Source organism: Anguilla anguilla, chromosome 3 (assembly GCF_013347855.1).
Source record: "Anguilla anguilla isolate fAngAng1 chromosome 3, fAngAng1.pri, whole genome shotgun sequence".
Classification (NCBI taxonomy): domain Eukaryota; kingdom Metazoa; phylum Chordata; class Actinopteri; order Anguilliformes; family Anguillidae; genus Anguilla; species Anguilla anguilla.
In genome coordinates, this window is record NC_049203.1 from 64,010,232 (window position 1) to 64,036,787 (window position 26,556).

The following is a 26,556-nucleotide window of genomic DNA, read 5'->3' on the forward strand; positions in this document are numbered from 1 at the left end:
TCAAACAGATCCAGAAAAAATTGCCATCTTGGTCCTAGGAGTAACAATTACAAGGTGTTTCACCTCTTTGTCTAAATCTTATTTGCTACTGGTATATGTATCGCATTGCATTGTATCGTGTATTGGCAAGCATAAATGACTTCTAAACATAATCTCAAGTTAAGCGCAAAATTACATCTGCTATGCCCCACCCAGGATCTAAGCCTGCAGTGTATTGCATTCCCAGATCCCTAACCAATATTCCACTGTTGCTCAATAGTCTATGTGCAACTGTAAGGTGTGTATAACCTGAATACAAATGACATTCAAATATAAGCACAGATTGGTGTGTATTTCAGGTGGAATAGCAGTCTACAATGCTGGAGTTGGGAATATTCAGATTTATGGGGGAATGGACATCAGTACTACGATGAATGAGTACTCTAATGATGTTTTGACAAGAGCCCAGGGGTTCAAGATGAACGGTTTTAAAAGAAAGAAAATAATGAAAAATAATGAGGTGAAATTTTGTAAACCACCAGACACTTTATGAATAAACTGTATATTCCATTATTTTTTGTCTTATTAAAAACAAACGAATATAAGGAGTAACGTAGATGAAAAACTTGTAAACGCAGCATCACATGATATTCCAAATCAATCTAGTCAATATTTCATAGAAGTTGCAACTATTCGGTTAAAATTGGGAGATTGATACAAGTGGTTATGCTGCAAGATGACCACTAGATAGTGCTAAATAGCAAGAATTTTACTACGAGGTCAATCCTTTAGATGAGGTAATGCTATTGACAAATTACCATAACACAGTGTAAAGTAGTTAGGTCCGAGTATATAAAGGACGAAAAAAAAATTCAAAAAGTCAAGTGCGAAATTTTTTTCTTTTTAATTGTGCCTGCCATCATGGAATGAATTAAAGTTTTTAGTGCATTCGTGTCGTTCAGCTACGTGCAAGGATGTTATCTTTCTACAAGACGCATAAAACGTTTTAAATCAAGCGGTCTTAAAAATACATATTGTAGGCTACCTAAATGTTTTAAGAGGAAAGCTGAAAGTTGCATGATCTTTCCACATCCTATCCTATCCCTTCCTCAAACGCTTCCATGCTGTTAACTCACTTCCTTGCGGTGAGGAGGGCGGTACTCATTCTTTCTAAAAGACACGAGATCTCGCCAGGATAAATGTAATAATCACTTACCATTGCTGTTTTGGTTCTTTTATGGATGAACGAGAATTCTCACTGCGGTGTAATCTAGCATGTAAGTATCTTTTTGTTTTTGTTGTTTCTGCCGCTATCGGTAGGAGAACGCGTGTTTTGACTCAAAATGTAGACTTCAATAGCCTAGTGTTTTAGAAGTGATTTCAACTTTTTTTCAACGGCAATGCAGTCATGCTTCAACCGAAGATAGCTGGGACAAACTTGTGTTGCAGAATAAAACCGAAAAACCGAATTTAAAGCAACAGCTGGCGTCGAAACAAGCGAGACATGAATATAGGGGTTCAAACGTAAGGTAACATTTTTGCTAACGTGCCAGGTTGTGGTTCAAAAACTAGAGCATGTAGCCTACGGAGATAACAGTTTTCGGAGTGTCCGCTTCTTTTGTAGGCTATACTGGAAAATACCGAATGAAAGAATGGGATAATTATTTTGCAAACGTAGAAGTATCCCATTTTATCAACTGTCACTGTCGGACACACTGGAGATATTATTATTATAATTATTATTATTATTATTATTATTATCATCATTATCATCATCATTATCATCATCATCATCATCATGTCTGCTCTCCAAAGTTAATTTAACTGTTCTAGCCCCGGAACAGACATTGTGTTCCTATTGCTGAACTCAACTTCAACAGATGCTCTCGCGTTATTAAACCGTTAAAATGTCCTTAATAACCATTTCATCAGTTAACGTTTATTGGTTAGGACATCATCTGGGTGGGGGTGTTGGACTGTAAGTCAGACAAACATTGATACAGGCTGAACGAGGAATCGTGGGGTTGTTAAGGGCTTTGTAGATACTTATTCCTAATAATTTTGATACGTATACCCAGTGATATTCACGTTGAACTTTGTATCTGGTGCGTGAATAGTTGTCTGCGTGATCGGGGGAACAGTAAACTGAGAGCTATCCGTGGAGAATCTGTCGTCATAAATACACAGTACAGGAAGTGGAATTCCACCAGTACATTGAAATCCCAGACGTGACATCGCTGAAGTGCAATATGAACAAGGTCTTTAACGGCACTTACTGTAGTCCAGCTTCGTAGACAGAACTGTGCATGGGGCAAATTGTTTTAGTTCTCTCAGAATGGGGTAGACTGAAGGGCATCAGTAAATGAAAATGGATGAATGCATTTATGGATTGGGAGTTCTTGTTACAGTATGTCATCATGCAATTAGTGATGCTTTCATGAAAGCTCCGCTGTGTTTCGTTACTAGAATGGATCAATATCAAAGGAAATATAAAATGTCTGGACTGATGCTTACCTACTCTGTGAAATGGCCATCATTCTGTGGTTTAACTTCCCGTCATGCTTCGATCCCTGACCAAATTTGAGATCACTGCTCACTACCCGATGTTTATCACAATTATTGACGTGCCTTTCAGAATGTTAGTGAATATGACACATTTTACTTTTAGTTGTATGTTGGCAAGTAAAAGTGCAAAATATATACTACCAAGATGATACATATCTTATACTTACCCACTTTCATTGTGTTGTTTTCATTGGAGAGGTTTGTTCTAATATAGATTGGCTTCTGGCCTTTAGTTGTGCAAGCGGCTCATTGCTATCTCGTCTCCCGGTGATGTATTCGGAGCTGATCCTTGGCCAACTGTGACCTAACGCCGTGTGAAGCGGGCAGTGTGTGGCAGTGCTGGGAGTGATGGGCCTGGAGTGAAAACAAAGGGAAAGCTGATTGCTCGCTGCAGACGTTCCCGCCGGGCTGAGGTTGGATTCGTCCGTCCGTCCGTCTGCCGGGGCAGGCGATCAGGAGCCCCTTTCGGGCCCTAAATCCCCAGAATCACACACCTTAGGGCTTCTCAAAAGGCTTGTAGGTGTAGAAAGAATTTAAGAGAGGCCAGCAGCAGATGTCCTACTGCTGGAGATAAGGGTGCGTCATGCTAGGCTAGTCACTTTTGTTGCTGTTAGCGTATTTTTATTATCAGCCCAATTCCGATTGTAAAGCATGGCTTACAGCTGAAGGTGCTTAATTAATGGAGGCGTCGGTCAGTTAGCGAAGCTAGCCAGCCTTTGCAGCTTAAGTCCTCTACTGTTTTCCTTGGAGATAATTTGAAGAGAGGAGCAGCTTATGAAATCCCTTTGCTGTAAAAGGAGGCCTTTTGTGTCAGAACTCCAGGTGGATTCTGGGTAGGCATCCATGGCATTGCATTTCCTCAGATGGAGTGAACAGGTCTCAAGTTCATCACTGTCACCTGGGCAGCTGAAGTAGGCTATATGTTTACTCAGAAGACAGTGACAGCGATTTAAACAGTTTATTGGTCCAGGGTCCAGAGATTTTTTCCATCTTAGATTTCAGCAGTCATGTGACTGGGTTGGTTCGAGTCCAGGGTGTTTCTTTTTTTCGAACAGAACTGGGGCTGGCATTTCTTTCTGCTTTTGTCACCCGAATCCCAGGGCCTGGACTTTCCATGTTGTTGTTCAGTATAGGGCAGCCCTGCTGAGTGGTTGTGGTTTACTTTCATCTATATTGACCTCAGCTGACCAGTAAATTTGCCCTATTTTCTTTGGGAAACAGTCGTCACAGTTCTCGGGGCACCAGATTCCTTGTCATGGATAACAAGTGGCAAGCCGGTTTAGGATGGGACAAACCAGGCAAAAAAAACAACAAGAACAACAACAAAAAGTCCTATAAAACCACCGGTGCAGTCGTTTGGTTATAGCCGTGTCTCGTAAACCCTCCAGAGGGGCCTTTAACTCGCGTGGCCCCTCGTGCCCACACACAACGACCCCCTAAACGATCCGAAAGGGAACGGACTGCTAATGAAATGATTGAGAACGCAGGGCAGATGCAGACTAAAGGGTTTCGTGCTTCGCCGAGCGGCAGTAAAAACCCGGCTGGACGTCAGTTTGCGGAGAGAGAGCCGGGGCACGTTGCGCTCTCGAGCGCGTCGGGCTGTTTCAGGGGTCAACACCGACAGGAAACCGGAGAAGAAGGGTTCCCTTTTTTTTTTTTTTTTTTCACATGCTGGCGCATCTCTCCCCCGTTTTGGTTTCTTTTCGACCGCCGTGGCTGCGTCTTTGCCGATTTCAGCCTTTTTCCTCCGCGCTTAGGGTATCATTTTTTTTTCTTTTTCAGTTATTTACAGTTGGCCGTACATGGCCCTAATTACATCTTGGGTTCGAGCGCCGGCTCGGGCGATGCGTTCCAGATGTGAGCAGGAATTCGGAGGGCTTTCTAAAGTAAAGAAACATCGCTCTGCCAGCGGAGGAATAAAGAAACTGGAGTCTGAGAAAAGTGGAAGAGGCGAGGGATCGGACAGAGAAAGGAGAACGGGGCCCCTTGCTTCATTTGCAGGCATAGATTGTGTGTGTGTCTGTCTGTCTGTCTGTTCAAGGAGAAGATATTGTGGGCGGTCAAGTCAAGATAAGAAACGGCGCATTCGCCATTCAGAACTCTTGCGTCTTGAAAGTGTTCGGAGGGACATTTGCAATGCCTTTATTTGATGTTTTTTTGCATTATAATCAGAAGATTGCTTGTATTTTAGTCATGGTCATAAATTAAGGCAGAAATGATTATGTAGAAATGAATACACCCGAGACAAATTATGTAAAAGAATTCCCCTCTCCCCTGGAGAATGCCTGTTGGGCTAGTGCCGTATCTTCTGTTACCTAAGAAATGTTAATGTAATGATAGTAAACTTCAAGTCAAAGTAAGCAGCTGTCTGATTTGAACATTCTTTAATGAAATGTGGCCTGTGTAAGAGATTCAGACCATAAACTTTTATAAATATTTTTATTGAACGCTGACAGTATTCTGTATGGCTTGTCTGTACTGTGGGAAAAATCCTGAAGGTGGTGCATAATATTTCTAATAGGATTATTGAGAGATTGTCTCTGCTACCCCTGCAGACTGAGTGTGGATCTCAAACAGATCCTCTCTAAGGCTTTTTAATGACAATACATTTCATAGTGAGTTTTCAGTAAATTGACCGTGGTTTCAGAGCACTGCTGGGTCAGCGTGGAAAATGTTTCAGGAAATACCGAACTTTTTTTTTTTTTCCAAGAAGAAAAAATGTGGCCAACATTCCTTCAAACCTCTGGAAATAAAGGTAGGATATGTGCTTCACTTAAAAGGGGGAACACATACATTCATATTCATTGGATGACATTCAGAAAAATATACTGCATTTTTTGAATAACTGTACACTCTGGTAAATTTCATTGTCCTCTTTGTCATCTGCAGTGTTGAATACTCCAGACAGAAAGGATTGTTATGTCAGAAGGTTTGCAATGATTGTAGCTTTTTGTCTGCTGTAAATATGATGCCGACCCTGCAAATCTAAAAAAGGGAACTGTTAATGGCCATGTCAACTTTGAAGGGGAAAGTATGTAATCTGACTAAGAAGTGATCATATGAATGAAATTATGCTGCATATTTCTATGAAATGTGTGCAGACTGAACTAGGTTCATGTTCTTTCCCTTTTTTTTTGGCAGAGCACATTTTATAAACAAACTGATTTCCTGCTGTGTCTGACAGGCCAAGTGTCTCTTTTTTTTTTTTTTTTCAACGTTCAGTTGAATAAAAATATTTAATCTTGAAATGCCACAAACATGTCGTAGACACTTTGGTCTTGCAGTTGTTTACACGGACACATATTTTCCTTGAGAGGCTTGGATAAAGGCCTAGCAGAGCAGTTGTTTGTGTGTGTGTGTGTGTGTGTGTGTGTGTGTGTGTGTGTGTGCGTGCGTGCGTGCGTGCGTGCGTGTTTTTCTGTGTTGTTTTGTGCCTAATTTGGCCGATGTCTCTTCAGTCCAGGAGGAGAAGCAGCCAATGAAGGAAGAATCCCGTCTCTGTGCCCTGCCATACATCAAAATGATCTAATTCCCATCGCAAAACAAGAAGTGTCTTTCTTTCCGGCAGTCTCTCTTCTGACTGGATGTCTAGATAACGTGTTCCACATGATCGCCATTCAAACTGTCAGTCTTTGTGCTGCGTTAGTGTGGTAATTAAAAAAATAATAGATCACCGCTGATGGAGGTGATTTGCCGAAGTCGTCTCTGGAAGACCGTTCGCCACTCTGTGGGACGGGTGGTTAGCGATGAAGGTTATAGCGAAGTTGGTACGAAAGGGGGTGGAGATAAAGACATCTGTTGCCTTTGTTGATTCAGGCTTTGAGGCCCGGCTCTCCTGATTGGCTGGGCCTGTTGTTTGTGTGACTAGATGGAGGGAGTTCTCAGGCAGGACACCCCTCACGTTTCCTTGGGACACAACCCCCCCCCCCCCCAACCCCCGTCCCCCAAACCCCCACCCACCCACCCACCGCCCCTAATTATCACGGAGACGCTGGGCAAATCCACACTAAAGCTGCCAGGCTGAGACAATGGCAGCAGGCTGTGAGGATTATGTGACGGAGAGTGGAGAAGAAGGAGGAGGAGGAGGAGGAGTGGGAGGAGGTGGAGGAGGAGGAATAGATGGGGTTTGAAGCGGTTAAGAGCAACAGGGCGGACTATGGGGAGCTAACCCAGCCCATCCCATCCCACTTTTGGCCGACCGTAGAAGGGGCTCCTCTCAAAGTTAACTGTGTCACAGTCTGCCCTCCTCAGTGTGCCGGGGAACAGTCTTAATGTGCCTGAGTGTGCGTAGGGCCACTTATCAGAGGACTTGTGGCTGAAGATCGACGCCGGGGCTGTGTGACTTTTTTTTTTTTCACTCGGGGCTTCACTGAGGAAGAATGAAGTAGAGGAGACCGTCTCTGTTGCTTTCTCGTTCTCTTGCTCGCTCACTTTCTTCATCTTTGAGCGATGGCTGGATTTTATAGCTGCCTGCGGGGGGGAAGGTAAGTCTGCGCTGGTTTCTGAGTAAACATGGCACATGGTTTGTTGGTTTGATTTCCTGTCAGGGCACGTGGGGATCTCCTTGCATTGCTGAAACATGTCATATTGCATTAGCGAACGTGCGCGTGCTGCTTGCGTATCCGTGAAGCTTTTATCTAAAGTGAAACATGGGCAGTTTTGTCTTTGTCCTCTTGCCAGTCTGTTTTGTGAACATGAACCGTGTTTCTTGTGTTTGGGTATGCGTGAACATTTGTGTACATTGTGGGAATAGTTTTTAAGATTATTATTTACTGCTGTTCCCTGCAGAATGCTCTCAAGGAATTCGTTTTGGGGATCGTCTAGTTCTCAAGTGGCAGCAGGAGTAGAGATTGTTCATTTGATAAAGGCATTTATAATCAGCTGATGAGAGAATTTGTTTGTGTGAGATGTTTGTCTGTGTTGGAGCTGAGAGCAGCGCTTGTTTAAACATGGACAGAAACATACCCATGTTTCCCTGTCTTCTCACTTCTTGGGACCACGTTTTTCTTTTTACTCGTGACTGTGTAAAAGAAGTAGCCTTGCATGTCTTTTTTCTTTTTCTTTTGGTGAGCTTTTGAACAAAATGAAAATTGTTGAGTCACTGCACTGAATAATCTTTTTGAACAACATACACTCTTGAACCCTTGAATTATTGCAATTCCCATTAGTTTCACAGTGCTTGTATGAAATCGTACTGTAACTTATTATTTCGTTTCCGCCACCACATTTAAAATAGAGCACTGGTTTGCTGTAGCTTTGTTGTGGCAGTGTTCACCAAAGCCAGTTTGAAGTTGTGTGACCTTCTAGAACTGGGGATGCCTCGGCCAATGGAATGGACTGCATCTGCTTTTCATCTGTGTACTTTAACAAGTTTGTTGATGTTTCCCATATCAGTCTAATCTGCCCTGTTGTTCCCTTAGTGCTTTCCAATTTAAGCATCCAACAGCTGCTGTCTGATGGAATTGGTGTCTTTCTCCGTCTGTGTAATTTTGTTTAATTCTGGGAAGTAGGCCTAATTCTCTTGGAGGAAAAAGATTGATTTTCTTTTGTCAACCTACCAAGTGTGAAATCTCTTGCTCATTCTTCAGGTTTTTGGCCTCTCTTTTTCATGTTGTGAGTTAGGAAGAAAGGTGCACTTACAGCAAATGGGTGGTTTTTCCAGGATAGGGTTTTTTGTGTTGTGTTGTGTTGTGTTGTGTTTGTTTACCTAGAGCAGTGGTGCCCAATCATGTGTCATGGAGAGTCGAGAGAATTCAGGTTTTCATTCCAGCCAATCACCTCATCTGCTGTTTTCACAAACTAGTTCCGTCCTTTCTGGTTGAAGGTGTGTTCATTCGTGCAGGGGCAGCGATTGGCTGGAATGCCAGCATACTCTTGGCCCTCCGTGTACATGGTTGGGCACTATGGACCTACGTCATCACTGGGTATTTTAAAACTGCTAACCTATGTGTTGGCTACATTGAGCCACACTTTGTATCTGAGGCATGTTTGAGTCTCGTACAATGTTGGGTCTTCTGTTTTGGTTCTGACCTCAGTTCAAAAGTCAGCGTAACAAACTCTCCCTCCCTAGGGTTCTATCTGGGGTTCTGTACTGTCCCAGGATTCTCCTCTGGTTGGTTGAAACTTTTCCTTTAGTGCCATTCTTTAGTGTGGAGGCATTTGTACAACAAAATAAATGCCAACATTTACTTTATTACAGATTTTTGATGAATCAGAGTGAGTTTGGATAATTTTGGAAGAATTGACACAGATTTCCAACTAGTGGTTAGAGGTAGGCTATTTTTAGACAAAAATTGTTTTAGAAAGCATACCAGAAAATTCAAACTATTTAGATGGACATCTAATTCAATTTATAAACCACTTCAATATTGTTAATCTTCAGGAACAACAGAAAGTGCACCGTATATAATCTTTATTTCAGGAAGATTTTCTGACTAGGCCTAATTCTACTGAAGCTAGCAAATCTGACATGTAGTGATTGTTTTCAGTTGGTGACAAATATGCTTCTTGGGGACATATAATATCTTGGTGACGGGTGATTGCTGCAAGTTATTGAAGTCTTTGTTATTTAATATAAAAAGTACAGCAGAGGCTCATATGGTTTAAAAGTGAAGCTCAATACTCTCGCCCTTTTTAAAAGGACCTCAGTGACAATGATATTTACCAGCCTGCTGTGAGCATACCAAGGTCCAAAAATACTTTTTTTGTTTAGCTTGGCATGTCAGCGTTGTGTGTTGTATCACCTAGAGCAGATGAATAAATATCAGCCCCTGTAAAAAAAAAAAAAATTTTTTTAAAAGACTCCCCAAAGTTTGACTGTGACAGCAAGGACAAGAAGATGAATAGTTTCAGAGAGATTGCTTTGTTTTTTTGGTAGAGATAACGGTTTCTGATGAATATACGCTTGGCATATTTTCCAGTGTGATCTGCCCACTGAATGTCAAAAGATGTCCCAACTGTGATTAATGGAAGAATTTCATTTTATTCTTCTGTAATCTCTCCAGCACTGGAGAGTCTGGAGCCAGAACTTGGCTGTGATTGGGTCATTGCTGGGTCTCAGGTGGCTTGAGAAGTCTGTAGATCCAATCATGGAACAGATTCATTGAAGAATCGATGAAAATTAGACCATGTCACAAAAAATCAGTGGGATGGTCTGGGTCGCTCACCCCATTGAGGCACTAGTTCCAGTAGCCATGCAGGATAATATTTGGCGGTAGGTGATAGCATTGCCCAGGGATAGGGATCTGTCCCTTGCCGCTCTCTAGCACCCCCCACTGGTTGATTGGGTGCCAGTGGTCTTCTTGCTAAAGCTGAAATAAAGCTAATGAAATGTATTCCTCCCACCCATGTCTGTGCAAGGTTGGCCTTAGATTTAGCAGTGTGAAAAGAAGCAACTGGTGACATCATTGGCTTCGGTGGAAAGCTCACTTCCTGGTCTTGTAGAGAGACGTTGCTGACTAGCACCAGTGCGGTTGGCTTCGTTGCACCCTTGGGCATGGTACTTAACCTGCAATGCTTCAGTATACTGTATGTCCTGCTGTATAAGTGGATGCAATGTAAATGCTATTCAGAATGTTGTGTAAGTCGCTCTGGATAAGAGCATTTGCTAAATGCCTGTAATGTAATGTAATGAAACCAAATGTTTTTCAAAAAATAAAATGCAATCTTTGTTCTGACGTGTTAAGCCTAATATGATAAACTCTCAGGTGAACAACATCATTTGAAGGTGTGTTCTGAAAAACTCTGAAACTCTGAAAAACTCTCAAATTTTTGAAAAGGCCTTCTGAAGCGTTTGGTTTCATGGTAGGAATCATACAGGAAGTGAAGGGCTATTACAAAGCTGATATGTAGTCTGATTGCTTTTTACAGCCAACCGCACCCTTCCTAGGCTCTATTTTCTCACAAGGTACCCATGAGGCTTTCTAGGGTGTTAGTGATTGCTCGTGTGCTGCATATCAATAATTAAATTGGATTTGTAGCAACTACGTTGCTAAGTGGGTCATGACACTCATCTTACAAAATGTAATTGGACCAAGGGTTAGAAACATTTGTAAAGGATCAGAATTCCTGCTGTAGTGGATTAGTACTAGAGCAGCATTAGCCATTGACGTTAGTGGAAGCCCTTGTCTGATTAATTTCCCTCTGACTTACCGAAGAGAGGTTTAGCGAAGCGTAGCGTAAATGTTTCAAGTCTTAATTCTTACCGAGTACTCCTGTTTTTCCGTGATTTCTTTTGGCTTGTTGTGAGTGGGACCGAGCTTCCAAAGGACACGCGAAATGTGTCCTTTCCTTGCACTGGATTTTAGTTCCAGTTTTAGTTGCTGTGGTTACTGCAGGCTGTACTACTTTCTTAACATGCGTAGCTGCGTTTAATGGCATTCTGCATACGTCCATGTCATGTGTAATTTCCCAACCTCTAATTAAAGGCATTTTGGTGTGCTACCAAAAAAACAAAGCATCCATTTTTCAGTCAGTCGGCTTGACTTGAGCAACTGCAAAATAGAACAACGTGGTCCCATCCGTTTTTTTCTCTCTCCTCAGGCAGAACAGTGTAAGCACGTAGGCGTGTCAGCTGGAAATTTGTGTAGTGTATTAGGTGTGGTACCTTTGCCGAGCACTGCAATCACCGTTTTAACAGATTTCAGGTGTTCTGGGATCCGATTACAGAGAATTTGTTTTGCGTCTCAATCATACAGTGCCTGTAACCAGTTACATCTTGTTTGTCTTCCAGTGACATATAGCCTGTTATCGATTTGTTTGTAGCTAATATATAAACATTAATTTATTAAGTGTATAATACTGAATGTTGCACTTATCTTTAGCAAAAGGAGAAACTGACTTCTAGTCCATAGGATAGGCTAAAGGTAGGTTTAAATTACATGCCACTGGGTGATTGTTTTGTCAACATCAGCTGTGAAAGACTTAGGCCAGATGGTGTTGTAGTGAGTAGCCTATGTAATCACTGTGTATGCAATCACTAATCAAGGTATTATGGGTGTCTTATTCAGATGCCTGTGTAAGGTGTTCAGTAATCCATGACTGCGTAACAGAGGTGACAAAATCTGAAGGCTTTCAAGACAGATCTGTTAAAAAAATTTTAAAAAAAACTGCAAAACAAAGAATGACTTGATGATAACTTGCTTTAAAAGGTGACTACAATAAAGCAAAGTCTTAATTGCTTAATTGCAGAGAGAAGGTGGAACATGAAGTTTGATTAAATTTCATAGTTACCATTTGATCATTATTTTCTGTGGCCACATTAATTTTCCCTGCACATGTTGCATATTACTAAAAAGCAGTTACACAGCTGTTGCATATCTTCTCTGTTATCTATCCATAAAAAACATTTTTCACTTCAGTCTAAGAATTGTTCTGTTCCTGTCCTTTAATGCTATGTCCCTCCCCCGCCCACTGTCTCCACTGAAATCCCACAAAAGTTTGGAAATGAAGTAGGACGTCATTGCCAAGCGCTAGCTTTGGAAACCATCCAAGGTTAGTCCATTAGCCCCTGCTTGCTTGTTAGGGCTGTAACTTTACTGGGGAACATTCAGTGAGGTTTTCTCTTGTGAAAATAGTGCCGTGTGTCTCTGGGGGCGGGTCAGAGGGGCCGTGGGGACCACATGCGGAGAATCCGGTCGGGAGGGAAAGGGGACGGAGCGGCTGTGGGAACGTCCGTCACGTCCGTACGTCTCTCTCCCAGAGGTCGGTGCACATCCTGCTGCCGTGGTTACGCAACCTCCCACTAGCCCATAGCAACCGTATATGTGTGCCGATGTTCCAGAAGGGTACTCTTCCTGTGTAGAAAGTCCGTGTCGGGGCAGAGGACCGCGTCTCTGAATCGGTGCGATTCGGGGAGCCCGTTTCACGAGCACGCCTGACGTAAGGTTGACAGGCCGACCCGTCTCGGAAGCACTGTTGGGCCTGTGGATCCTCTGTGAGTGCACAGTAGAGCAGCTGTGTGCACATCCAACCAGTTATTTGGCCAGGTGTAGGATAAAAGTACGTGTGAAGATTGCAGGAAAATGGATGTCCGCACACTGGATTATAGCTCCCAATATTTTATTGACTAAAAAGCAAAGCAACGGTTGAACCCAACAGGGTCTTCATCATGCAAAATCCCCTGTGAGTGCCCATACTGTGTCGCCGTCTTAAATGTGTCAGAGAAAACGCTGCTGAGGAATGGCCCTCTTTTAGGGAAGCCCCGCGCGGTCAGCAGGAGGCCAGCCTCTGGCTCCGTTTGACAGGGCCTGAATTAATCCGGCCCCCTGACAAGCATCCCGGAATGTTCGGGCCTAATCCAGCCATCTCTCTGGTCTGTGTGTCCTCGCCGGGAATTTTTAAATGATTCCCAGAGCAACAGCTTAGCCGCTAACCCTAAATTCCCAGCATTCTTTGCTGCTGTGCGTCTGATTAATAATTGAAAGCAAAGGTGAGTTGGCTGCAGATTGTCAGTGGCTTCTGCAGTATTTGTTGCACTTGGCAAATGGTTTCCCTGATAAATCTGCTTGGAATCTTCTCTGTAACTCGAAGTATGCTCCATATAAACTCTAGAGTTCAGTATACTGTTTGAAAATGAGAATGAGGAAACTGTGCTGATCAGTATTGCCCTGTTAAACACATCTCATTTGACTTTTAATAATGAAATCCCATATTCCTGCCAAACCTTTACATAAATTATTTGGTTGTACTTAACATCCTTGACTGAAAAAAACACCCATATATTGCTGACATTGAGAGTAATTTTAAGATGGAGTGCACTCATCCAGCAACATGTCAGATGTGCTCAATTGTTTCTTTTCTTGTCAACAAAGAGCTAGGTTCTTTGCCAAGACTGTAACCTTGTGAGCATCTGTTACTGTAAACGCTGAGGGCTGTTGTTGTAAGTGACATTTTGCTGGTTGTTGGAACAGTGCCTTTCATTCGCTGTTGTAACCGAGGACAGAATGTTCCGCGCTTCCTGCCTGAACGTCCTCCGCATGGTCCGTTGTCCTACAGCTCTATTAAATCTTGTCACTTTCATCTCCGCACATTGCCTACTTCACAGCACGATTTCAAAGTATGTTGGATAGCTCGTGTGCGATCTGCATTTGACGAGCATGTGTTCACAATCAGCGGTTTGATATATATATATATATATATATATATTGATATATTAGAGGCAGGGGACTCGCATTTTGTTTTACAGTGTCATTTGTAATGATTTGGAATGGAGAGGGGTAATTGGCTGCGTCGATGGCCTTGCTTGCACGAACTGATTAGTAGGGGTGGACGCAGAGGGGACGTACTGAGATGTGTTCTAATTGCGGATGGATCGGAGTTTGGTAACGAAGGCATTCTCTAGCGACGCCTGGCCCGTGCGGTGATAGCAGGCTTCCAGCTGCAGCCAATTACTGTCAGCTTCAGCCTGCTCACGGAAGCTTCCGGCGAGGGGGGAATTAGGCAGTTCTCCGCCCTGTCAGCGGCAAATTAACCTGCCGTCTTGGTAAGGCTGCAGCCAGGTTTTGACACTCAGAACGCGGAGTGAAAACTGGTGTGTTTTAGACAGATTTTTTTTGTCTCATTATTTCTTTTTTTTTTTTTTGTCTGCTTTGGCTTGTTTTGTTGACATTTCGTAAAACAAAAAAGCATACATTCCTTGTGCCCTGACAACGCTCTGCTCATTGACAGTGGAGATGATGTCAGATCCCCATCACCTCTCCTTAGTGCCATTATGGATGATATATTGAATGATTCTCACACTACTTGAGAATGCGGATGGAATCCAGTATTTTTCAGGTGCTGTCGGATCAGGCTTACTGTATGTTTGTTTAATGTCTTTTTATCTGACTGCTCAAGGACAGCAAATGTTATTTCGCTCAATGGCTAACTGTGTGTGCACGTGTGTGCGTTGGTGTGTGGTGTTTGTATGCACGTGTGTGTGTGTGCGTAACTGTGCCGGGGGGGAATTCGATTTCTAGTGGGTTATAGTCAGTGTTTTTTTATTCTTCTCCAAACACTGCATATTTATCATATTTTACATATTTCTGGTTATTCAGTCAAAGCTATTAAGGGTAAGAAGCTATGAACATAAACATACAAATGCCATTAGCCAGACCTCAACCTCTAGTTGAATCGTGGGTAGTCTCAGTATACACAGGCAAGATCACAGAGTGTAATCTAGTCCGTATATTGTCTGAGATGCTTATATTGTTGGGAGACTTCATGTCTGTGAAAAATCATGGCAGTGGTCTCTTCTTACTGGGCAGTGGGAGGGTGGCAATTGAAAGCACAGCATAACTGTTTTGGTAGGAAGTGGCAGTAATACTACAACTACGGATTCAGGCCCAAATCTAGCCTCTCAAAGCAGATTTCAGAGTGTCCTATTACGTCTGACTTTAATATTCATTGCCAAAATGTACATCCATGACGGGCACACCTAAATGCTGAAGCACTTGTCCTTTAAGTGCTAGAGACAGCCAGGGCAGGTAGCGGTCCAGAATATGAGCTGAACCTGAATATGAGATCAGTATTATCAAAGATTAGAGTGAATATGATCAGATTATCGACTCTTGGCACAATGACTAATACCGAATCTAGATGGAATTAAATTTTGAACCATTTCTCCAGATTTAAAAGTTATTTATACCCCAATGCATACTTGGGTGAGTGCAGATTTGAGGTTCTAATGTTTCACTTCTTTCATTCCATTTACAGAGAACATTTTTTGTTAAGAAGCTCATCCTGTCTCTTCGGTGTGTAACAGTGATGTCCTCAACTGAAGTCCACATGTTTCAGTGGAGTGTTTTTGTTAGAAATCTTCCTTGTTTAAATCATACGCTCTGTTTTTCATTTTTTATTTCTGTGTAACACCCCATTTTTCTCTACAAAAGATTCTGGGATACCCAAACGATCTCCAACATGCCACAGCCCAGTTGATAGATATGTTATTTTAAATTTGCATCTGGATTTGTGTTATCATGGAATTTTGTCTCGCACTTCAGTTAAAGCTGGTTTTGGAGGGTTGTCTCTTGCCTAACGCTTTTTGGATGGCTATCTGCTGTGCTGTTTACCATAAACAATTTAATGTATTGGACACAAAAACTCAGGGAATATGTGGTCACTTTTTTATGGGTGCACCCCTTATATGATTGGATTTAGTTTTAAATTCCACATACTTTAAGATGCATTTATGCAGCGTTTTCTGTGAGAGTGCTCTTCTTTTTATTATTATGAATTATTAAATTATTTTATTCATAAGCTGCTCACATCCATACGGCCTGGAGTGATTTGAAATTCTTATGCGGAGCTGGGAGAGAGAAGAGCGCAGCCCCAGTTTCTCGTATCCACCTGGTGAAATATGCAGCAGTAATAGACTCTTGTGGGATCCACCCTCAGTTCCCATCTTGGAAATGATTGATTCTTGTCTTGATTCTGGCCCCATCAGGTTCCTGCGCAATATCAACAGGAAGTCCGACGTTCGGACTTAATTGTATTCCGAATCATTCTCATTAAAGGGAGAGTAACTGCTTTAGCTTGGCGTCGCTCGGGTCTAAATCGCTTCCACATCCTGTTTAGCCGTCCCAGTGCCTCTCTGGCTGAAGAGGGCTGTCAGAGACGCCGCGGTCTGTTTCCTGGACTAAAGCCGGCCGCTGGATCCAGAGGGGCGGCGGTGGGAAACTCCCCCCCCCCCCCCCCCCCCCCCCCTTTTTTTTCGGATTATCTGCCACAGACGGCAGCTGCTTATCAGAGCGAGAGAGCGCCGTCCTCTGCTTTCGGCTGGGTGTTGTTCTCCACCCTCCACACCCCCCCACCCCCCCCCGGGCCCAACCCCAACCCTCCTGCCGCCGTACTCTGTTTGTCACTCGTATCATCAGTCGGCCTTGTCCCGCCGTGATAAAGCGGCATACTTTTGTCACCGCCTAAAACTTGTTCCTCGCCCCAAATCTCCTTTAGAACCCAGTCTTCTTACTCCGCAGTGACTTGAATTGTCTTTTTTGAAACGTGCAATTGCCAGTTAGGGTAAAGCTGATACTTCTATGGTATGTGCTCTGTTAATTTTGCTTGTGTTTTGTGTTGGAGCAGAAATATGTGTCTGTCTGTATTATTGTCCAGTGGAGAGATCCATGACGGGTTCTCGGGGTTAAACGGATAGTAGCTGTATATTTCACCATTTAACCTCTAGCCCGCGTTGCAATTATGTAACATTCTTAGTCAGCTGGGCTGTTCGTGAGAAGTGTTCGGTCAAGGCAGATGCAGATTTACTGTCGTAACGTTAGTAATTTACTCAGCCGGGTTTGCGTTTTATGTAACAGTGATATTTTTGCCGTAAACCACGCGCTGTGTAGGTTTAGGAATTATCAGACGGGATTTGCCCGGGGGTGTTGAAACAGCACTTGCTGTGTTTCGTAGCGGGAGGAGGAGGATGAGGAAGAGGGAGTCCTCTGGAAGACACACAACTGGGGGGATAAAACCACGTGCCGCTTTGGGGGGGGTGGGCAGTAGAGGGGTCAGTCTGACGGAGGTACCTCTCCACTAGCTGTTCCAAAAATAACTGATGCCTGTCTGTCTCCGGCAGTGACGACAGCATGGCGTCGGGACTTCCAAATGTGACGGCCAATCAGGAGACAGCAGAAACCCCGGAGGAGTGTCCAGGTAAAAGCTTTAAGGCTTCCCTCCTGTGTAGGGCTTCCAGAGGGCATGCTAGGCTGTGCTTTGAAGGATGACGAGTGGTCTGCTGCCGATTTAGGCCTAATGTTAGTGTCTTATTTCAGTGTAGCTTGAACATTGTTTGTTTGAAGTTGTCCTCTTTGAGAAATTTGGTTAGTCTCTGACAACTGCAAAGGAAGTAAAATGCTTAATCCAAGTATAAATTATAGTAATTCAGATTTACCAGCAGTCTCCCTGTGTTTTCCTATTGTCTTAAAACCCATACTAGGTAATTTGCAGAGTTTAAATTATGCTCAGTGAAAACTTTGAGGGAAAGGCTATTTCTGCATTTGCTTTCCTTATTACCTAATGAGTATATATATAACTCTTCAAGCAAGCTTTATTCCTTCAGTTATACAGCAGTAGGGCCTGCTCTGGATTTATGTAATGCCATGGAATATATACTTTGGGTGATGCTTTCATTGTGCTTTGAGTGGTGAGGCTTTCTACAAGTATTTATGGATGGCTGCCTTAATAGTTTCAATGGCAGTTGAAATACTGTTTTCATATTGTAGAACATTTTAAATGATATAAATGGTTTCTAGGTGATGGTACTGTATGCTCCAAAGTGTTGTTCTGATGTGTTCAGTGCCGCATAGTGCACACATAGTCTCTTGGGACAGAAAGCTCACTAGCTCACAGTGAAGCTCACAGAAAGCTCACTAGCTCACAGAAAGCTCACAGAAAGCTCACTAGCTCACAGCGAAGCTCACAGAAAGCTCACTAGCTCACAGCGAAGCTCACAGAAAGCTCACTAGCTCACAGTGAAGCTCACAGAAAGCTCACTAGCTCACAGAAAGCCCACTAGCTCACAGAAAGCTCACTAGCTCACAGTGAAGCTCACAGAAAGCTCACTAGCTCACAGAAAGCCCACTAGCTCACAGAAAGCTCACTAGCTCACAGTGAAGCTCACAGCGAAGCTCACTAGCTCACAGAGAGGAAGTGAAACGAAGAGACTGGTAGTCATACGCGGTCCTGAGTCCTTGAGCGAAAGCAAAGCTCTCCTCTATCTGGCTCTGTCTGCTCTGGCTGGAGCAGGAAAGGCGTGTACGGCAAGGTCAGACACGCTCTGTTACTGGACAGGAAATGGCAGCCGGATTAGCCATTTCCTTCAGGATGTGTCACACTTACTGGAGAGGTAATCCCCTCTATTGGATTTATTTTATAACGGGGAGAGACGGGGTCTATTGAAATGAATGGTTTGTCAGTGGTGGAGGTGTGCATGGCCGTGGGTCTTGGGGGTGGGGACCGGATGGGGGGGCGGCGGCCGTCCCCGTGGCTGCACTTATCAAGGATTTGCCCCTGGCTTAATTGCCCCTCGGAATCTCACCAGAAAGCCGTCGTCATGCCGTCGTCGTGCCAGCGATCCGCGCTACCGCAATCCCTTCGCGGCTTACCTGTCCGCGTGGGTGGGGCCTGGAGCCAGCTGAGCCACTACCTCCACCTGTCACTCAGTCGGATGGTACTCAGTCCAGCCCGGTCGAGGCAGCTGAACATGAATATAAATTGTACAGAGCAACCTGAGAAGCAGATTGTGCACGCTAAGCGAAACTGGTGGCTGAAATCCAACCCTCTAATGCTTAGTCTAATGCTAGTCTCAAGGGAGCATGCACCACTGGCCACTTACGAATGTGGAACCGGATTGAGTTATGTAATTACGCACATAATCTTAAAGAAAGGGCCTCTTCTGTGCTAGGAAACTGAATTACTGTACTTGAAGGGTGCTCCCACAAAAAAAAAAAAGCGGCCCGCCCCTTCTTAATCTCCCTGACAGCGGCGGTTCTCATAGGACGAGCCGTAAACGGTTTTCTGCTTTAATCTGATTGGGTGACTAAGTGGGAGCAGGGGTGGGCCGTTGTGTCCGCGGTGGGTTTTCCCGCCGGAGTGCCCCAAGAGCGGTCCGCACGCCGCCTTCGTGGCTCGATCCAGAGGGCCCGAAAAAAACCCCTGTGGCCCCCGCTGCCCGCCACGCCGCAACGACGTTAGCCTGGCGGGATGTCAGAGAGAGGACAGCGCGGTCGTTCTGCGGTCCAAATCCATCCGTTCATGCAAACTGCCCGGCCATCAGCTGCGGTCGCCCTCCTTGGCTGTGTTTGATTTTTTTTTTTGTTTTTTTGTTTTTGTTTTTGTGCCCGGGAGGCGGGTTCCTCGCCCTTCCTGACCGCCCCCCCCCCCCCCCCTATTTTAAAGAACTCAGATGCTGCCAGACCTTGTCTGTAATTGGATCTTGAGCATTTTCAGAGCATGCGAGCCAGAGAAGGATTGTCTGGGTTTATATATATAAATATAGTCTCCTCTGGTCTTTTCGGGGCTTGAGCTGCACACGCAGACTAATAAAGTGCCGTGCTTTTTTGACAGAAGGTCAGTGCTTCACAGTTGCACAGGACGTGATCCTCCCATCTCGAAATATTGAGCGTCTTTCTTCTGAGCTCCTAATAAGCCTGACCTTTTCCGTCACAGCTGGCCTTTCTTCTCCCCTGAATGTAAACTTTTTGGAGTAACAACACATGGCTTCCTCCAGAGGAAGCGCCGCCTTGTATTTGTATCAGCTGATAACGTTTCTGCAGGCTATTATTCCTGCGCAACGCATTTCAGGGCATGGAGGGAAAATAAAGGCAGTGATTAAAGGTTCCAGGTGACTTGGATTTACGGGGGGGGGGGGGGGGGGGCGGGTGTTGAGTGTTCTTTGAGTGAGTGCTAATGGTAATGAAATCGCGGGGAGTGTTCTTAGCGCCCCTCTCATTAATACAACCTGGGGTTTATTGCTGCTCCGACGGCAGACTACTCTTTCGTTCTGAGACTGCATGGGGGAGCAGATAAAACGTCTGCGATGATAGAGGAGTATTGCAGGGTTTTAATTGCTCCGGTGGGTGAGAATACAAAGCATGGGGGCAGGGGGGAGTGAGGCGGGGGGGGGGGGGGGCTTGTTTCAGGAGGCATAGTTGATGTTGTGCCAGCACTGTGCCAGCTGGTCAGATGAGTTTAAGGTGTGGGAGGGAGTTAGTTTTCGGGGTTGAAACGCAAGACCGCTGTTTGATGTGAAATTCCTCACGAGATCTGCTCTTTGAAGAACTCTGTGATCTTCTGTCAGGGTCTGGCAGTTTCCGTAATAGTTCCAAGAGTACATTTATGCATTTAAAACACAGTCTGGCTGTCAGTTAGGCCCGTGCTGTGTTCCATTACTGTAATACAGTATCGTGGGTGGAGGTCAGTTCTTACAGTTAGAAACTGAATGAGTTTGGGGGTAGAGGTGTTACTGGGCTTCGGAGGCATCATTTATGATCTGCTGAAGCTGCCTAATTCTTTTGATCCATTCTTTTATGCCTGGCCAGGTTGACATTATAATTAGTCCAATGTGTTAGCAAGTAGGCCTATATACTGCCATGAGCCTAATTGTGAATGTGCATTGGCATACAAGAGAATTGTGATTGTAAGTCATTAATGATGGGATCATTTGGATTTTTTTTTTCTGCTTATATGAAAGAGCTGTGAAAATCATGCTGGGTTCTGTGGCAGGAAATTCTAGGCACAGCGATTAATAAACACTTTGTATTTCAGCGAAGAAGAAGTCCAAATTTCAGACATTCAAGAACTTTTTTGTGAAGAAGAAGAGAAAAGAGGCCCCCGCCACACCTGAGGAGAACCTTCTGAAATCCAGCCAATCGAGCGACAATGTCAACGGCCCAGAGGCCCCGCCCGCCCACTCGGAGGCAGACGAGGACTCTGGGTAAGACCGCTGTTTGCGGTGACCGTATTCGCCGTCCGGTACGTCAGCAGAGCGGTTGTCTCTGGGGCAGTACTCTGTGTCTTCTTTCAGCGGCTCTCAGCGAATCAAAGGACTCATTGTGTCCTGGAGAGAATTCCGATACAGTCATATACTTGTTATATGGTTCAGTGTCCCCCTGCTGGCATTCAAATTGACTTTAAGGTTAATAATGTGTGTAGATCAGCGTGAATATGCCTATCGAATGGATTGCTGAAGCGGTCTGGTAATGTAAGGGCAGAGAAGTTTATTTGGCGTCCCACGTATACACCATTTAACCCCCCTCAGAATAAACAGTGAAAACGCTGATTAAATTACTGTCACTGAAGGTCTTTATCGTGCACGGTAAAGACACAATTTTCTCCTAATAGGAGGTATACATCAGGGGCTTAATGCTCTGCCTTCCACGTACTCCTCTTCATAATAAACCAGCTGTATTTTGCACTTTTTCATGCGTTAGCTGTAAGTGAATTTCCACTCATTAGGCATAGTCGCTTCAGAACCGATAGTGATTCACTTTTCTGACTTTTTCTTTGGAAACTTGGCTCTGACTCATAATGTCTCTGATGATTCAGCGACCGCTATATCATACAAGCCAGACAAGATGATAAGACCATTTCAGTTCACTGGAGCTCTTGAAATTTCCACGTTTCTTTAAACTTCTCCCTCCTTTGTTTGTTCTTCAAAAGTTCAAAGGTCAACATGGGGAGCAAGGCCATGTCACACGACAGCGTCTTCGTCTCCGATTCCCATTCGTCGGAGGCCAACGACGGCCTGGCGTCCTCCCAGGACAGCCTTCACGGGAAGGTCAAGTCCCTGCAGGTAAAGTTCCCTGGGCTTCGGTGGGGAGCGGGGTGGCGGGGGGGGGGGGCGGGGGAAGAGGCGGGGAGGGGCCATGCCACTCGCCCCGCGCCGCGGGAGTTCACAAACAGGAGCTCGGGGTCGTGTTTTCGCGGCGGCAGGAGAGAGAGATAATCTGCATTACCGCCCTGGTACCGCTCGCCCCGGGGTGGAAATAAGCGGCTAACGTTTAAGCCCAAGGACACAGAGCTGCGCCTGGAGTGGCCCCCGCTATCCCCTGCCTAGCGCCTACCGGCCCCGCCCACTGAAGGAGGAGCGGGTAGTAGTACGATCCAGGGCAGAGAAGGGGAGGGGGGGCTGCCGAAATGACTCAGGGCTGCGGCAGGCCCCGTCCCGTCCGAGGCAGGTTCACCACAGCATACCGATGGTCTGACCCGTCCTGCGAGGACATGTTTCCTCAGCTCCGGCAACGACAGGAAAAATAACCAGGACGCTAGCGGGAGTCCTAGCTGCCCCGGCGGGGGAGGCGCCGTGGGTTCTGCTGGCAGGAACGCATCTGGGAGGGGGGCGGGGGGGGTGGGGGGCGACGTTTCGCAAGGCCGAGCCCTCTTTCGGAGCGGGAGCGGGGAGTTACGGATCTTTCCGGTGTTTATCGAGTCGCCTCGCGGTGCGCTGCTGAGCTGGGCCCGTTTCGTACGTTTCCACAGTCCTTGCGTCAGATCTGCGGCCTCGTCCGTTCTCAGGTTACGGCACGTTAGGTATTTCCTTAACTCTCGGTCCTGTCCTCAACCGTCTTGGTTTTTATTTCTGTGTGTAAATCACAGCTGTTCTCCCCATAACGACTGCAATATACAAGGATGCATACCTGCGTTATGAGACACGCAGGAGACTCTGGCATGCGGGGAAAAAAATCTAACTTAACAGACTGTAGATGAGTGTTCCAGACTGAGTGGAATGCAGCAAATACTACACCTGAATAGAAGAGTGTGGCTGAATGGAGTTTATCAGTGTGGCCTGTAGGACCACCTGTGTGGGCGTCTGTGTGGGGTCCCCACTGACACGCTGGTGCCCCCCCACCCCACCCCCTGCAGCTGCAGCTGAAGCAGGCCATCAGGCTGGGCTCCCCCCAGTCCCTCGTCTGTGGGAAGAAGGGGGAGGACGGCGGGACCCTCTCTGAGGACGACGGCCTGCCCTGCAGCCCCCCGGAGATCTCCACCCTGCACACCGTGCTGACGGGGTCCTCCCAGGGGGTAGGGCCTCTCCGTCAACACCACCCCCCCCCAACCCCCCCCAACACAAACAAGCTCCTGAAAATCCTGCAGTACCCCCCCTACACACACAAACAAACTCCCAACAATACTACAGTACCCCCCGAACACACACAAAAAAACTCCCAACAGTCCTGTAGTACCCCCCTCACACTAGAAAAAAAAGTGTTTCATTTGTGTTTATTAGTGTTGTAAAGAGATAGCATACTGACTAGCCAGTGGGCTAGCTAATTTGGCATTCCGATCATTAGCAAAGGAGCTTTTTGTGATTTTTCCATGCTCACGAGAGCAAAAAAATAATAAAGGACTAAGCATTGGGAATAGTATGAATGCACTCCTTTGCTAACTACCATTATTATAATGAAAAACAGGCTTGAGGTTGATATAATTTGACCATTCTGTCCCTTTTGCGCTTTGTAATGTTTTTGAGGTACCTTTGTGCTGTTGGTACGATTGCACTGTTGAGACTTGGTGTCAGTGACTTGGCGGCATTGCAGTCAGACTCTGGGAAAGTTGCCTGCTGCGCATAGGGGTTAAAATATGCGGCCAATCGCGTACGTGAGCCGCACAGGGATTTCATGTCTCGCACACAGAGAATTATTATGCCTTCACTGCCTGCTGTTTGAGCATCTCGACGGCAAGGATCACTGTCTGAAGGTCCAACTGGCTGGCCTCCTTTTTGAAATTGTGGTTTCCAACCAATTAGAGGCCCTGCAGGATGAAGATACTGGCGAGCAGGAGGACCCAAGAAGTTGCGTCCTCCAAGAAAAGGGAGATAGTGAGGCATGAAAAGGAGGCTTGTGTATAGTGTGTTGCCTAGGCAGTTTCTAGGTAGGAATATGTCATCTGTCTGCTGATTAGCCGGTGGGGTGAACCCTGTGTTCACGGTCGACTTTTTGCGGCTACTTTAACGGACTTTCTGGAGGTTCTTCAGCATAAATTTGTTGATTTAATAATTAGGAACAGGAGCAAAATCTCCATGGTGATCAAACTTTTTCCATGTAGCTACCGACACATTGTGAGAAAGAGTTCAGGTTCAGGTTTATAGAGGATTGGGGGACGGGGGTGGGGGGGGGGGCTGTTTTGGAAGAAGAGGCAGGGCCTGTACAAGCAGGACTGGTTAAGCTTAAGTCAGGGTACAGTTGCACTGAGCCGGTGTACACTGCATGCAGTTATTACATGGAAAGTATTTAAACCACTGACCTGAGGCACAGGCAGTTTAAATGGTGTTGAAGGTAGGGAAATGTAGTCGGGTAACAGGGACACTCCACGATAGCCACAAGGGTGTCATTTAAAGACCAGCTCGTGTCACATTTTCTTAGGTGTTGCTGTGTGTGATCAGGTGTTCGAACCAGAGAGGACAAGAAATAAACGTTGCAGAGGAATGCCGTGTGCCCCCCTCCCAGTTAAAATACCCTATCTGCTCCACATTACATAAACCCCTAAACAGTAAAACCCTTCCTTGCCTTCTCACACTGCTAACATTGTGGGCATTAGATTAGTGAGCTTTGGAGCTGAAAAGGAAAACTTTTTTCTTCACTGTTGATGTTTGCCACGTTAGCTTAGCAGCGCAGTAAATGTTGGCGTGCCAGCCTCGCTCACATTATTCTGGAATAGTTTTATTATTCCCTCTGCTCTTGTGAAATGTTGAATTGTGAAATGTCTTTTTCTGCCACCCCCACCCCACCGCCCCCCCCACCCCCACCTTGTCCTCGGTCTTCTAACCCGGCCCAGAGAACGAGCTCGCTGAGCCTGGAGGGATCGGACAGCGAGGATGAGCAGGTAACCGAGTCCCCACCCCCCTGAGAACCCGTGCTCACGCGGAGAGGCGTGTCCGCAGAGAACGCTTCCCTGGAGCCTCTCTGACAAATGAACAGCGTGCACGTCCTGTCCTGCACTTCCTGTCCCGCACTTCCTCTGTGAGACATGGTAGCTGAAATCTGAAGTCTGTGAATGATGGCTTCCCATCACCCATTTTGTGTTACTGGTTACTGCCACGCTCCCTCTAACAGATCAGCTGGGAGCTTATGAAAAGTTGACATTTGCAAGCTGTTCCGTTTCATTTGGATATGACTGTGACATGCTGTAGTAATTTATAAGGAAAATGGAGAGTGCGCGTGGTGGGTGGGTGGGGGAGGAGCTTTTGTGTACGGAACTCAAACCAAATAATTCCCCAGTGATACTTAGGGATGATCCTGTAGTACAGCTATGGGGTTCTGTAGCTGACGCACCCCAGGGTAACTGAGAGATGAAGGATGACTCCATGAGCACGACCTCTGAATTCTGAGGACTGTCTGAAGACAAGAACTTTTCTGAGCCTCATTACAGAACCATATATCACTGGCTGACGCTTTGCATGTCAGAGCACAGATCATGCGCACGTGCACACACACGCACTGACACACACAGACACGCACACCAGACCTGGGTCAAATACGTATTTGTTTTGGATTCAAATACCTTTCTACGCTTTACTGATCTTGTCTGGTGTATTGGAACTCTCAAAAAATGCAAACCCCACCTTCTGGTCATATTGGCAGGCTCAAGTACACCGGGCAAGATCAGTAGAGCAGAGAGAAGTATTTGAATCCAAAACAAATACGTATTTGACCCAGGTCTGACACACACACACACACACACACACAAGCTGATACCTGGGTTCACCAGTATATGGTGCTCGATGCTACAAGGAGCAAACCTGCTGTAAAAGTGGTAGCAAAAGGCATCATTTGCATCCTATTTGTTCATTAAACTAAATGTCATGAGGCCCTATTCCTTTTTCTTCTTCACACACACACATACTGTACATACAAACAGTACATTAGCTCTATATCTGTTTGTGTGTGCATGTGGATAAGGACGGCATGGGAGATTATATTGTGGGGAAAATTCAATCCTTTAAAATGGACCCTAGGGAACGTGTTTACTTTGAAGAGTTAAGCATGTGACTAGTAAACAGCCCTGACAGGACACATTCATAAATGCTTGGTTTTGTTCCTGGCAAACGCTCTTCCACTTTTATGGTCTCAGCAGGCCTCAGGAGCTACTAATGCAGCTTGCAACGAATATGGGGGAGGTGGGGGGGGGGGTGTCACAAGAGAGAAATTAGGAGTAAGGATGGCTGCCATTTTGTTGCTGATTTTGTATCATGGCTAACTCATCGACAGCAAGGGGGGGGGAGCAGATTAAAGCAATGGGTCTGTGGGAATTCGCCCGCCAGTCCTGGTTTCTCGTACCCCGGTGAATTTCTCTTTGCCTGTAAATGACATTATCTAATTCAGCCAGCGCTTAAAACAAATTTGCGGTTCGATTGCGCTCCCAGTGGCTGCTGGCAGCGAGGAATGTCAGGAGGCGTGATTAAGTCCTTACAGAATTACAGATGTGAAGAGAGGAATCTTCTGGGATGGCCCGAAAAACTCAACTCATATTGTTAGCTGATTGCTTGAAGGCAGAGGTGAGATAACTGGCAGTCTCTAGTCTCTACTCCCCAAATGG

General features: G+C 45.4%; 1 protein-coding gene across 6 annotated transcripts in view; it reads left to right on the plus strand.

The window, feature by feature from the left end:
• Window positions 1-1,089: 1,089 nt before the first annotated feature.
• The window catches only part of zgc:66433 (uncharacterized protein LOC321250 homolog), a 35,338-nt gene continuing 9,871 nt past the window's right edge, over window positions 1,090-26,556 (plus strand). Inside the window, exons 1-7 of one of the 6 annotated variants that reach the window (XM_035409367.1) lie at window positions 1,090-1,256; window positions 4,327-5,299; window positions 17,099-17,175; window positions 20,788-20,956; window positions 21,682-21,814; window positions 22,885-23,043; window positions 24,796-24,843. In XM_035409367.1, the coding sequence (XP_035265258.1) occupies window positions 17,109-17,175; window positions 20,788-20,956; window positions 21,682-21,814; window positions 22,885-23,043; window positions 24,796-24,843 (576 nt within the window). In that variant the 5' untranslated portion in view covers window positions 1,090-1,256; window positions 4,327-5,299; window positions 17,099-17,108. Of the gene's footprint in view, window positions 1,257-1,358; window positions 1,504-4,326; window positions 5,300-6,727; window positions 7,029-13,758; window positions 14,027-16,423; window positions 16,563-17,098; window positions 17,176-20,787; window positions 20,957-21,681; window positions 21,815-22,884; window positions 23,044-24,795; window positions 24,844-26,556 lie in introns of those variants that run through there. The other 5 variants (XM_035409366.1, XM_035409365.1, XM_035409364.1 and 2 more) reach the window with 5 other exon arrangements.